General features: G+C 38.9%; 1 protein-coding gene across 2 annotated transcripts in view; it reads left to right on the top strand.

Annotated features, from left to right (window-relative positions):
• LOC111057026 (esterase E4) overlaps positions 1-6,940 on the top strand; it is a 302,990-nt gene extending 296,050 nt beyond the window's left edge. For both annotated transcript variants that reach the window (XM_039421458.1, XM_039421459.1), the window contains 2 exons: positions 943-1,132; positions 6,539-6,940. In XM_039421458.1, the coding sequence (XP_039277392.1) occupies positions 943-1,132; positions 6,539-6,769 (421 nt within the window). In that variant the 3' untranslated portion in view covers positions 6,770-6,940. The remainder of the gene's footprint in view (positions 1-942; positions 1,133-6,538) is intronic.
• The last annotated feature ends 6,392 nt before the right edge of the window (positions 6,941-13,332 follow it).

The raw sequence follows: 13,332 nt of genomic DNA, 5'->3' as shown, positions 1-13,332 counted from the left end.
TATAAGATTCCTGAAGGACCACATCATGGAATTCTACATAGGAAGATCATTGAAAAGTATGTGACATCAAAACAAATTTAGAAAAAGGCTAGAGTCCTTGAAACTTCAATCGATTCTTTACAACGATTCTTTACTTCAGGTTTTTGGCATCAGACTTTTCATATCGCATGCACTAATACATCATGGTTTAGTTTGTAATTTCTAATGTATCACAGTCAGGTTTAATAATTGCACAACCACACACTATTGCATACAACAAGAGTCTGGAGAAGAGTGAACAAAGCCAGCCGAGCTCCATTGCAAGTCATCAGAGGGATGACGTTGCCAAAAAAAGATTAGGCTGATAACCCTTCCCAAAGTTATTGGTGATAAGGGACAAGCACCCTCAATTATTGCAAAAGATGGGAACAAAGCAAGAATCTCCACGAAACAAAATAAGTTGTGGAGCCAAAAGGGAAATTTGAAGAACGCTTTTTCAAGAGAGGTACAATAATTATTAACCATAATTTTACAAAACATTCACATTTTTAATATACATTCATTATGGAATTGAATGAGAATCTTTATAATATTGAAGCTGCATATGGAACATGATAATAACTGGCTGGCACCTTATATTATTGATAGTCAGTTGCTTGTTATCTATCAATTTGAGCTCTGCCAGCCTGCTTATGAAATGCGCTTGCACAATAAATAAAACAATAAAATATCTCTCCCTCATTCCTCTCAATACCTACCAACACTCACCTTCTCTCTAATTGCCTCATTCAATCCATGTGTAACTGTTTATTTTAATTTGAATGAATGATCAAATTATCAAATGTGTTGTAATGAATTAATTGTATTTACTTTTTTGCATTGAAGACACTGCTGTATCAAGGCTTAGCAGTAAGACTATTCTCGGAATAAATAATGATGGAGATAATAAATTTTTTTATGTAGGTGGGCAGACCTACCGCAGGGGCATACGATCAATGATACGTTTGGTTTGCATTTCTTAGTGCCAATGGCGACGACAAAGCAATATTTCAAAGGAGCCTCACATCCACAGCAAAAACGCAATGCACGCGGCTCTCGCATTGTATCATACAACCACTTACCTCCAAGTCACTTAGTGGCAGGCAGCAAAAAGGTTGGTGCCCAGTGCCCTCTGTGTCACTATCATCTGCTCATTGAGGACGCAACCCAAAGTTTGAAAATATTGAAACACTAGGTATTAGTACAATTTATAACCAGGTAAATATCAGGAAATAAAAAAAATCCAAGTACCTTCATTCACAACATGTTCCAACATATTAATGACATTTTCATGTAAGTGAATGAGAATGGCGAACATCACTTACTAGGAATTGTCATTAAAAAAATTGCAAAAGATTTCATAAAGGGTGCTCGTATTTGTCAATTCCTGATAAATGAGAGTAGCTCTCACCAAAACGTTGATAGGTAAATACATCCAGATACATATAATAGATAAATGCACTGGTATATTGTTATTAGGGCCCCATATTTATTCTATGTGGGCAACAGTAGCAGTGTATTGAAGGTCAAATACAAGTTTTAGTTGAGGCTGTTCTGTACATTTTTTTCAAATTGGATAATCTTTTAATATAATTATTGAAATATTATAACTATATCATTATAAGAGTGAGAAAAAGTGGCAACTGAGATTTTTGAGTGTTTTTAAGTGGTTTAATAAGCAAGTTATGGGTTGTTGAAGTGGTAACTCTGTTTACTCTCCAGATCATAAACTGTTTGGACTATATTAACAGAACTTCTCTCTAAAATTAAAAAAATGTATTATTCTGATCTAACAAATTTATTCCCCATATCGTTCATAAATAAAAAAGTAACATTTTTTGTAATTCAATAACTTTTGTTATTCGTTTATTTTGGCATCAATCACGAAAAAACGCCTATAAGAGCAAAGCCAATGATTTACTGAAAAAACTCCTATAAGAACAAAGCCAATGATTTACTGGAAAAAAACTCCAATATTGAAAATTCGAAACCGTTTATGAACTGGAAAGAATACGGAGTTAGCACTTCAACAACCCCTAACTCGCTTTTTAGACCACTTAAAAACACTTGAAAATTTCAGTTGCCACTTTTTCTCACTCTTATAATGATCTTGAGAATTAAATTGGAGAAGATTAAATAAAAAAAGGTACCAAACAGCCTTGAAGAGAGCTAGAGTCTTTCATTTTCGTGCCGTTTTAGATATGGTTTTGTCATGCTTTATTTGTTAAGAATGGTTTTGTCCAAAGATGGTTCATTAGAGCTTGAATTGTGTGGAGATCTTGCAAATCTGTGCAAGATGAATTATTATGAAATGATTTCATAAAAGATAAACAATGATGCGGTTGATCTGTGAAATGTGTGAAATTGTGGAATTATACATCAAAATGAGGACAATTTCATGCTTTATAAGTTCATGATCAGCATGGATCATTCATCAATAGTTCAACAAGCATAATCGTATAAGGGGATCCCTTAAGGCCTATGTTCGCAATGTTAAATTGGTCCAATTCAGGAACACATAACTCATCAACGAATATAGATATTCAATCAAATCTTTCACCATTTTTTTCCTTATTATTTTCTCTATCTATGGATATATAGATTCTATTATAAGTTGCTCAGCTGAATTATAATGATTTTTTTCAAAAGTTATTCAATTATGCAAATTTTTTTCTCTGAAAAATTCAACTAAGAGTAAACTATGCAATCTATCATGAAACCTATTTATCCATCAATTCAGCTTGAGAATACAAACAAATTAAAAAAAAGTTGATATCTCAGCTGGTACTTGAGAAAAGTGTTCCTAAAGTTGAAAAAACAAGTTTTTCGAGAAGTGCGATACAAAATGTACTGTTACATGGAAATCCACTTACAGAGAGTTTTAATAGTGTCCTGCTGCATATGATGGCTCATCTGGATCCTATTAAGCCTCATCAATCTCCTCAAGCCTCCTTTTATCTTTGTTGTGTCTTCTCTGAGCTTTTTGATACAATTCATGAATAATTTTCTCAGCATTATGCACTTGTTCTTCATCTAATCTACAAAGCGCTTTCTTACAATTTGTCCCTATTCTCATCCCCATTGCTTCATATACCTTACATTTGGTGATGTTCTCACTGTTGAAGCATCATACACCCCGAATTCAAGTGTTGGAAGAATCACAAACACATTTTTTGGTATCCTAGTCCAAATAACATCATTGACAGACTCGTTCAGATTTTGATTTTTTCCATGAAGACACTTTTTCAGGAGTTCAGGCTTGCTCAAGTCATAGAATATTGGCTTTATCTCATCCATTATGGGTGGTGGAAGGTGGAAATGCTTTCTGTGGTCATATTCCTCACCCTTTTCTAATGCCTGCCAGTACTTACACCAGCCATTTTCCCCTTTTGTGCACAAGTTGTGAAGTGGGACTTCATTTGTTGATTCAAGTGGCAGTATTCTGCCCACACTGCTTTCCTCATATTTTCAAAACTCCCAACATGTCTTGTTATTGCCAGTCCATAATATGTTGTGATGTCCTTCATAGCATTTTCAGTAAGGCGGTTTTTCCTGATAGCTCACGTCCATCTGCTAATTTTGTAGAATTTGATTTTGCCTTAGTTTTTCTCAGATGGGTGCCCATACGTTTTTGTACATGTCCATAACATTCAAGCTTTGTCACTACACAGTCATCACCATAGGGGCTATCAGCAACAACAGCATTGAAGGTTTTGCTGTCGCCATCACAAAGATAGTTCACATACCTAACATTGTATCTAGATAATGATGTATTAAAGATTTGCCTAGCTCCTTCCACTTCCATCTCACCACTCACTCCCTTGTAATTTGCTACACAGTTCTGTTCATGAATGTTCTTGCTACTTTGCTTTCACCTACAATATTTACTGTGAATTGAAACATCAACCACTTTTCCTGTATCCAGAGATGTAGCAGTTACTACACCATTCAATGACTTGAACCCATGCTTTTACCATGAATCATCTAATGCTACACTCAAGTCCCTGCTGTTATCATTCATTTCTATAGCCACTTCAATTGATTCTTTCATATTCTTCATACAGATCTCTTTTGTAGCATTACCTAATACAGCTACATACCTTTCCATTCTTGTAGGTGGGCTTGGCAAGTTCATCATCCCACACAACATCTTTGATGCACTATCACCCCTACCAATAGACCGAAGTGCAAAACATAACCTCACATTTATATCAAAGAGATCTTTATTACCTTTGGAAGTAGAATCTCCTACATTGTCAGAGCTTGAATATTTTGTTTTCACTCCACATTCTTTGCAAAAAAAGTCTAGCTGGAAGGCAAGACCAGTCTTTTTGTAATTTCAGCAGACAATGGTCCATGGCAATTTTTACAAACAGCAATAGAGTATAACACATCTAAGAGTTTGTCCAAGTCCAAAACTTCATAACAAAAATGAGAATCAGATGCACTATCATATGATTCAGATACATCTCCAAGTTTTTTTTTAGAAGTAGACTCATCTTTCACTGGAGGAAGCAGTTCTGTAGAAGTACTAGGCCTACTTGGGCTAGCACAAGTATCATTAGAAACAACACTTTTCACTGGTATACCTTTCTCCCATGGATATTTCCTCTTCTTGAAAGTAGGTTTTGATCGTGGCATTGTGTAATTCCTCTATAAATTCACTAAAAACTGAAATTTATTTAACGAAAAAACATAACCAACAAACCAACAACAACAAATTAGCAGGACTGGTATCAAACATCAAATGATCGATTATCAACTAATCTTATTGAATATCGAACATCATCTATCAACTAGTTATATCGACAATGAAGCTATCAACATATCGATATAAAATACATAGAAGTTGAGCGGTTATTTCAAAAGATATGGAATGTTGAAGTTGAGATTTTTTTACCTTTCCAAACATCAAAAAGTGTAGAAAGTTAGTCATGACATCCATTTATTTTATTATTTCCTATAGGGTAGAATCGTCCTACTAAAAAAAAATTATGTCAATTTATTAAGAAAATAATGTAGTTTAAAAAAAGCAAAAAAAAAAAAAACGAAAAATGCCTAAAAAAAATTGAACTAGCTACTGGGCTACCAGTAACTCGCTTAACTAGTTACCCCTAACTCGCTTATTAGACCACTTAAAAACACTTGAAAATTTCAGTTGCCTCTTTTTCTCACTCTTATAATGATCTTGAGAATACAATTGGAAAAGATTATCCAATTTGAATAAAAAAAAAGGTACCAAGCAGCCTTAAAGAGAGCTAGAGTCTCTCATTCTCGTGCTGTTTTAGATGTGGTTTTGTCATGCTTTATTTGTTAATAATGGTTTTGTCCAAAGATGGTTCATCTTTGAATTGTGTGAAAATCTTGCAAATCTGTGCAAGATAAATTATGAAATGATTTCATAAGAAATGAACAATGATGCAGTTGATCTGTGAATGTGTGAAATTGTGGAATTATACATCAAAATGAGGACAATTTAATGCTTTATAAGTTCATGATCAGCATGGATTATTCATCAATAGTTCAACAAGCATAACCGTATAAGGCCAAAAGAGAACCAAATTTTAAGGCAAAAGTTTTTTTTCAAAAATATCACACCTCAAGGCCCGGATATCTCAAAAACTATACTGTAAGAGATGTAGGAAGAATTGTCAAATAGATGTTGCAGTGAATTTTATAAGCTACAATTTTGTACTAAATAGTTTTGTCCATAGATGCATATTGATTTATCTCTTGATCTCACCATTTTTTCTCACCTTTCATAAGAGTGCAGAGATTGATGAACAAATTGAGTTTGAATGTTCAGCTTGCTGGGTCAGAGAGAGAGGTGAGGAGTGGGTTGCTGAGGTCAATCCCTCGTTGATGGTTGGAGTTTGATTGGAGAAAGTCTTCTGTGACAGTGATCTCTTTGCTTTTTACTACTCCTTAAGTTGTGTGTTTAATTATTTTCTCTTGTTACTATTTTTTTCTCTCTCTTCCTAGAATGACTTCTGTTTAATCATAGAGACTTTTTTTCATTTCATTTCATTTTCATATTTTCATTTTATTATTTGCTGTGTTTATTTCTTCTGCTATCTAAAATTGTGTTTAAATTTTCTGTTATGTATATTTTTCAGAAAGACTTTTCGTAAAAATTTCATAAACTTTTCATTTCTTTCAATATTTGTATTAAATATTCATTTTTAAATTGTTTCACTTGTATTATGTGTTAAGAGAGCAATTATGGGATATTATCCTTGTGCTCTCATATGTATCTCAAATAAATAAATAAATATTTCCCGAGATATACAAAAAATGGCACCTTTGAGAATGGACCCTCTTAGCACATTGGGTAGGGTTAGAAAATGCATCCTGAACTCTTCTTCTACAACCTTTTTCGAACATTCAATGCCTGGACTAATTGGGAATACAGCATTGCTTGTTCAATTGGAAAATTGAAGTCCCAATATTGCAATGATTATGATATGTGTTTGGTAGATGCTCAAGCGTCAACTATAATTCATTTTTTGTTTTGCTGTAGCACGAGTCGTACGCCATAAAGCACTCGAATGACCTTGGGAAGGCCAAGTTTTGGCGTAGGGCTCCCATTCTGCATCCCACAATACGTTATCGGGACCGCGGCCTCTATCCAGAAATCCTCAACGATGAAGCTTGGGATGACCATCCTCATATCGATGATGTTCTTAATGAACTCAGGGGTATCGAAGCACCAAAACATAATAAGCCAGAACAAAAATCAGTTCCAGATTAGTAATGACTAATCAAATTTATAATCAAAATCTTTATGATCTGAATATAAATACTTATGAGTGTTCTAATCTAAGTAAGATCTGAATTGAAATTGAATTGTATTTGTGTGGCACTCCTACACAAAATTGAGAAAATAATAAATTCATGTTGTGTGATCTGAAAATAAATTAGGCTACATTTGAATGGCTTCTATACAGTAATATTTATTGCTGTTGTATCCTTTCTGCAACACTGAGGGTAGAATCTCTTGACCAACACGACGGGCTGGCATTCTTTTTGCAATGAGTATGAGACCAGAAGACAGAAGACCAACCAAGGTGGCGAGCGAGGATGCTGACCAAGTATGCATGCAGTCCTAGCGCAAATGGACTTCCATGGTCATTTTTGGGTAACAATCATGGAAAATGACTCAATTTCTATGTTAGGACTAGTATGATAAGGAACACAATTTTGATAAATCGAAATCACAGCCTTGAAAACAAAATGGCTGCCAAAAATGTCAGTGGTCTCTTTTATTGCTTCTATTTTTTCAACTGTTCAAGATATTATACAGTTCACTGTGCGAAAAACCTTTGTCTAGAGTTCAGTGGTGGCTTCTCTCAATAAGTTTGCAAGGTTTCACAACCCCCAACAAATCAGGCAATAGAAAGATACTTTTAAAACATCTCGATCTGTTTGTCATATAATTATAAATTATTTTCCAATATTCCAACAAAATTCATACAGCAGAGAGCCAGAAAAGATAGTCCAACATTTTGAATTTGCATGGTCTGAAGAAGGAACACATCGCATTTGCAACCCCCTATGATGCATTGCTTATTTGGGAGAATAGCATTTTGGAAGCTTGAGTGTTGGAAAACCAGTTGCTTGCTATGACAACAAAAGGCATTTTGAGGAATGCATGGTTGCAGCATTTCTACAACCCAGTCATTGTATAGAAACTGACAATACAATACCAACAATATCGACTTATGAAGAGATTAGTAGGATGAAAAGGAGGACTCTGGGACACAAGTGTCCCAGAGTCCTCCTTCATGTCAAGGTCACCCAAGTCGACCAAACCTAACCTCAAGGTCACCCAAGATGACCAAACCCAACCTTGAGGTCACCCAAGACGATCAAACCCAACCTAACCTAACCTAACCTAAAAGAAAAAAAATTAATAATGAAAAATCAAAGATAAATAAAATGAAGAAAAATTAATAAGAATCGATGATGAAAAATCAAAGATAAAAAAAAAAAATAAATAAGATAAAAAAAAATAATAAAAATTGATAATGAAAAATCAAAGATAAATGAAAAAAAATAATAAAAATCAATAATGAAAAATCAAAGATGAAAAAAATTGAAAATTAATGAAAAAATTGATGAAAATTGATAATGAAAAATCAAAGATAAATAAAAAAAATCAATAATGAGAAATCAAAGATAAAAAAAATTAAAATAAATATATATGAAAAAAAATAAAAATAAAAATTGAAAAAAATGAAAAATCAAAGATTAAGAATTAATAATGAAAAATCAAAAATAAATAAAAATGAATCAGAAGGTCTCCCACCCACTCTGGATTGTATATAGTGTTCACAACAGTGGGAGGACCATCAGTGTTCATAGAAGACACATCTCCCATGTTAAGTTCTAGGACCCGGCGTTTCAGCACATTGCAGCACAGCCGCACACTTCTCCTTGTAAAAAAGTATCCTAGGACACACGGCCGCCGTTTTGATCTTCAATAAAATAGTATATGTTCAATAAAAGTAGCAATGAATTCCTGATTCTTATTCCCCAAATCTTCTTCACTCACATTCAGTAATGTAAGAAGAAGGGATCATTCTATAGAATATACAAGGAGCTTGAATATCCAAACAGTAATGAGATATCCTCTGGGTAGCATGTATGCTTCCAGATATGAATTCTAGAGTGTGATCAAATCATTGTATCACTAGGGATATATTTTCTCAGTTATATTCCCCAGAAAAGCATCCAATAGTATTCAGTCAGTCACTGTTCAGTCAGTGTTCACTTACAGCTCACTAGAAGCTGCAATGAGCTTGGATATAGTTGTTAAAGTATACATTATAAACAACAAGTAAATGGATATCCACCGTGGTGAAGTGGTTAGCACTTCTGCTTTTCATTCTAGAGGACTAGGGTTTGAATTATTCATAAGGACCCGGGTTTGAATCTTCATTGTATATATGGGGATGTAAGATGTTTGGTTAAGGAATGTAGGTAGGTGGAGTCTAGGTGTAATTGTTTGTAAATCATTACACCATGATGGATATATTTTGTTGAAATAACTTTTTCCAACTATGACTCAACAGGAAAGTTTTCATGTTTCAACTGGTCTGTATGACATCATAATAGCCAAGTGATAAGGAAGTTGTTGAATAATAACAAAAATGTGCAAGTATATATCATTTATTATCAAATCTCAATTATTGAAAAGAATATAGAAATGAAACAGCTTCTCTTCTCTTGTATAATCATTGGTCCTATGATACCTCTCAGCTGACGACCAAACAGAGAAAAGTGGTGGTGGTGGGGATAACTTTTCCTGTTTCAACAGGTCCATGATGATATCACCCCATCATGACTCACTTCTTAATTCATCATTATCATTAGTAGGAAGAAGTATCATATTATATGTTTTGAGTCTTTGAACATGAATCCTCCATGGTGTAATGGCTAGCATGTCAGCTTCCCAAGTTGGAGGTTCCAGGTTTGAATCCAAGGCGGTAAAGGTAAGTATTAAAGGTCAGTATCAACAGAACCAGAGGATATATATATATTTTTTTGTATGTAGTGGGTAGAGAAAAGAAAACGATATTTTCATTCTTCCCAAATATATTTATTTTTCATTATAAGACAGAATATAATATCACGTACACCCTGAGTAGCTTCAGAGGTGGGTGATTGATACCCAGGTGTTGCTCCTGGATGACTTCGCTCAGTCGTAATGTGGGTGGGGAAAGGAGGCAAGTCGAAGTTCTTCTTCCTTCTTCTTTGATCCTCAGCTGGCGTGAACAGCACCTCCTGGTGCTTCTGACGGTGTGAAGGTCGCTCTCTTCTCTGATGACACCACTTTGATGTAATTTTGTATCGGCCTTACGGCCTCGGTTCCGCTCCAGTGGAGTAGGAAAAGGAAGGACAGAAAGGATAGGGACGGCAGACAACGGTCCGCTGTGCCCTGGGGAAAAGGGGAAGAATAGGGACGGCAGACAACGGTCCGCTGTGCCCTGGGGAGAAGGAAGAATAGGGACGGCAGACAACGGTCCGCTGTGCCCTAGGGAAATGGGAGGACAGGGACGGCAGACAATGGTCCGCTGTGCCCTAGGGAGATGGGAGGACAGGGACGGCAGACAACGGTCCGCTGTGCCCTAGGGAGATGGAAGGTTAGGGACGTACGGCAGCCAACGGGCCGCTGTACAAGGACAGGAGGTCGGGGACGTACGGCAGCCAACGGGCCGCTGTACAAGGAGCAGGAAGGTTGTGAGCGGAATGCTGTGGTCTGGGGCTCGTCCGGCCTTTAAATACTCCCCCAAAGTGGAGGGAATGGAGTTGAGCCGCCGCCAGAGGCGGTGGAAATTGTATTGATGCGCGGAAGATGGTGCGCCATCGGTACCTCCCTTATCTCTGCGGTCGGGTAGCATTGCTGATAGCTGAGCGTCTTTCAATAATATTATTTATTATTTTCTCGTCACAATTTTACTTTGTGACACCCCACTCCTACTTCTTGGGGGGGGGGGGTGTTCGGAGCCCTCTATGGCACCACTTTAAAAGGCGTGAGCCATCTAGGCATCACCTTAAGAGGTGTACACCTCTCAGGCATCACCTTTAGAGGTGTATGACACTCGCTATGAGCTTCATCTATACCTGGTCCACAGGTACATATTTACATCGTCCATTTGATAATCTGACTTTTATGCGTGGCTTGCCAGCCCGTTTGCGCTTGCCTGATGTTGTGTTGCGGTGGCAGCACAGCACTGGATCCATATTTCGAGAGGGGCCTGGTCTGGGTTCCTGGGACGGTGGGACTACTTCATTGGTAGTTGAAGACTGCGTTTGCTCTTCCTCATCCATTTCAGTTGAGGAGGGTATTGACTCCTCCACATCCATGACAGTAGGGGGTGGTATTGACTCTTCCACATCCCTCTCGGATTCACCACTTGTGTTGGTGGCTGGAGCATGAATCGTGGCCTGCCGTTCAGAGTCAGTCATCTCTTCCCTGTGATCCATCACTATGTTGCCCGAAGATGCTTGTTCTGGAATATATGACAATTCTGCCCTGGCATCAATCAAAGCATTGAGTTCAACTCCATTCAAACCAACCTGCATGAATATCCTTTTGTCGTGATCCTTGTTGTCCTGAGATTCGGATTGTACAGCTGATATTGTTGGGACTTTTGTTGTCCTACTCCCCGATAAGGGTGATCGCAACATAATTGGCTGTCTTGAAGGATTCAATTGGGGAGGATCCCACTCCACCTCTCTTGTGAATGTGTGAATATTCACTCTGTTTTTACGCATAAATTCCATGCCTAATAGCAGATCTTGTTCAAGTCCTTCCATTATAGATGCCACTAGTGGAACTGTGATTTGTTCTATGGTCACATTAGTAGTCACTTTCCCATTTAACGGGGTTGACCGTCCATCAGCTAATATCGCGTGGTGACGTGCTGGTTCTTTCCGTATCATCCCTATTTTCCGGATGACTTCATAGACCTCGTTGCTCATATAATTAGCTTCAGCACCCGTATCTAGCAAGGCCTGGCACTTTTTACCGCCGATTATTACGGCAATGAATAGTCGGTTGTCCCTTGGTGACTCTTTGATCACAGGAATCGTCCGTGTCGTTCGCACCACTGCTGTCTTGTTCGATGTTTCATTCCCCTTTTGCATGTCACAGACACAGTTCCGTACCTTCTTCCCGCATTTTTTACATGGTGGGATTTCGGGACATTGTGATCTCCAGTGTCCCGGTTTTTTACATTGCCAACACACTGGTTCAGACTCATTAAGAGAGGGTCTGTTACTAGGAGTTTTCTCTATTTCCACCTTGGATCTTGTGTTTTTTTTTGTGTCCTCGGTCTTGTGAACTCTCAAACTCTGTCTGTTCTGTTTCTCCTCTGCTTTGATCTGTTCATACTCTTTCGCGAATTTTTCCAACTCATCAATACTATGAACATCCGATTGCCGAATATACAATTTGTACCGTGGGAGGAGATTTTTATACACTCTCTGTAATTTATTCTCGTCTGTGAGACCTCCTCGTCGCCTCATGAGTGTCAGTACATCTTCGACAAATTCGTCAAACGATTCACCTTCCCTTTGCTTCCTTGCCTGTATTAAATTCTCGAGGTCCTCCTCATAGGTGAGTGGGTAGTAGCGTGATCTGAAATCTGTCACAAAGTTGTCCCACGATTTCCACTGGTCATGACAATTACGCATCCATAGAGTAGCTTTACCAACTAGTAGCTCAGGTAGCGCGACTAGTAGTTGGTTGCCAGTGAGCCCATAGGCTTGTTGTAGCTCGTCTAGCCTTTCTAAGAAGCTGGGAGCATCTGACTGGCCGTCGAATGACAGTCTCCAGCTTCTTACTTTGTCACATACCACGCCTGGGTCCATGAGTGGGGTTTGTGTTACTGTTGGTTCTGAACCCAGCTTGGGCACCTGTCGCTGAGTGGTTCTTACTTCGTTGCCTCGTGCCCCACGTTGGGCGCCAATCTATCACGTACACCCTGAGTAGCTTCAGAGGTGGGTGATTGATACCCAGGTGTTGCTCCTGGATGACTTCGCTCAGTCGTAATGTGGGCGGGGAAAGGAGGCAAGTCGAAGTTCTTCTTCCTTCTTCTTTGATCCTCAGCTGGCGTGAACAGCACCTCCTGGTGCTTCTGACGGCATGAAGGTCGCTCTCTTCTCTGATGACACCACTTTGATGTAATTTTTTATCGGCCTTACGGCCTCGGTTCCGCTCCAGTGGAGTAGGAAAAGGAAGGACAGAAAGGATAGGGACGGCAGACAACGGTCCGCTGTGCCCTGGGGAAAAGGAAGAATAGGGACGGCAGACAACGGTCCGCTGTGCCCTGGGGAGAAGGAAGAATAGGGACGGCAGACAACGGTCCGCTGTGCCCTGGGGAGAAGGAAGAATAGGGACGGCAGACAACGGTCCGCTGTGCCCCGGGGAGAAGGAAGATTAGGGACTGCAGACAACGGTCCGCTGTGCCCTGGGGAGAAGGAAGAATAGGGACGGCAGACAACGGTCCGCTGTGCCCTGGGGAAATGGGAGGACAGGGACGGCAGACAACGGTCCGCTGTGCCCTAGGGAGATGGGAGGACAGGGACGGCAGACAAGGGTCCGCTGTGCCCTGGGGGAATGGAAGGTCAGGGACGGCAGACAACGGTCCGCTGTGCCCTAGGGTGATGGGAGGACAGGGACGGCAGACAACGGTCCGCTGTGCCCTAGGGAGATGGAAGGTCAGGGACGGCAGACAACGGTCCGCTGTGCCCTAGGGAAATGGAGGACAGGGACGGCAGACAACGGTCCGCTGTGCCCTAGGGTGA

The sequence above is a fragment of the Nilaparvata lugens genome, chromosome 2, assembly GCF_014356525.2.
Source record: "Nilaparvata lugens isolate BPH chromosome 2, ASM1435652v1, whole genome shotgun sequence".
Classification (NCBI taxonomy): domain Eukaryota; kingdom Metazoa; phylum Arthropoda; class Insecta; order Hemiptera; family Delphacidae; genus Nilaparvata; species Nilaparvata lugens.
The sequence above is the reverse complement of the archived record's forward strand: the minus strand, read 5'-3'. Positions and strand labels throughout refer to the sequence as shown.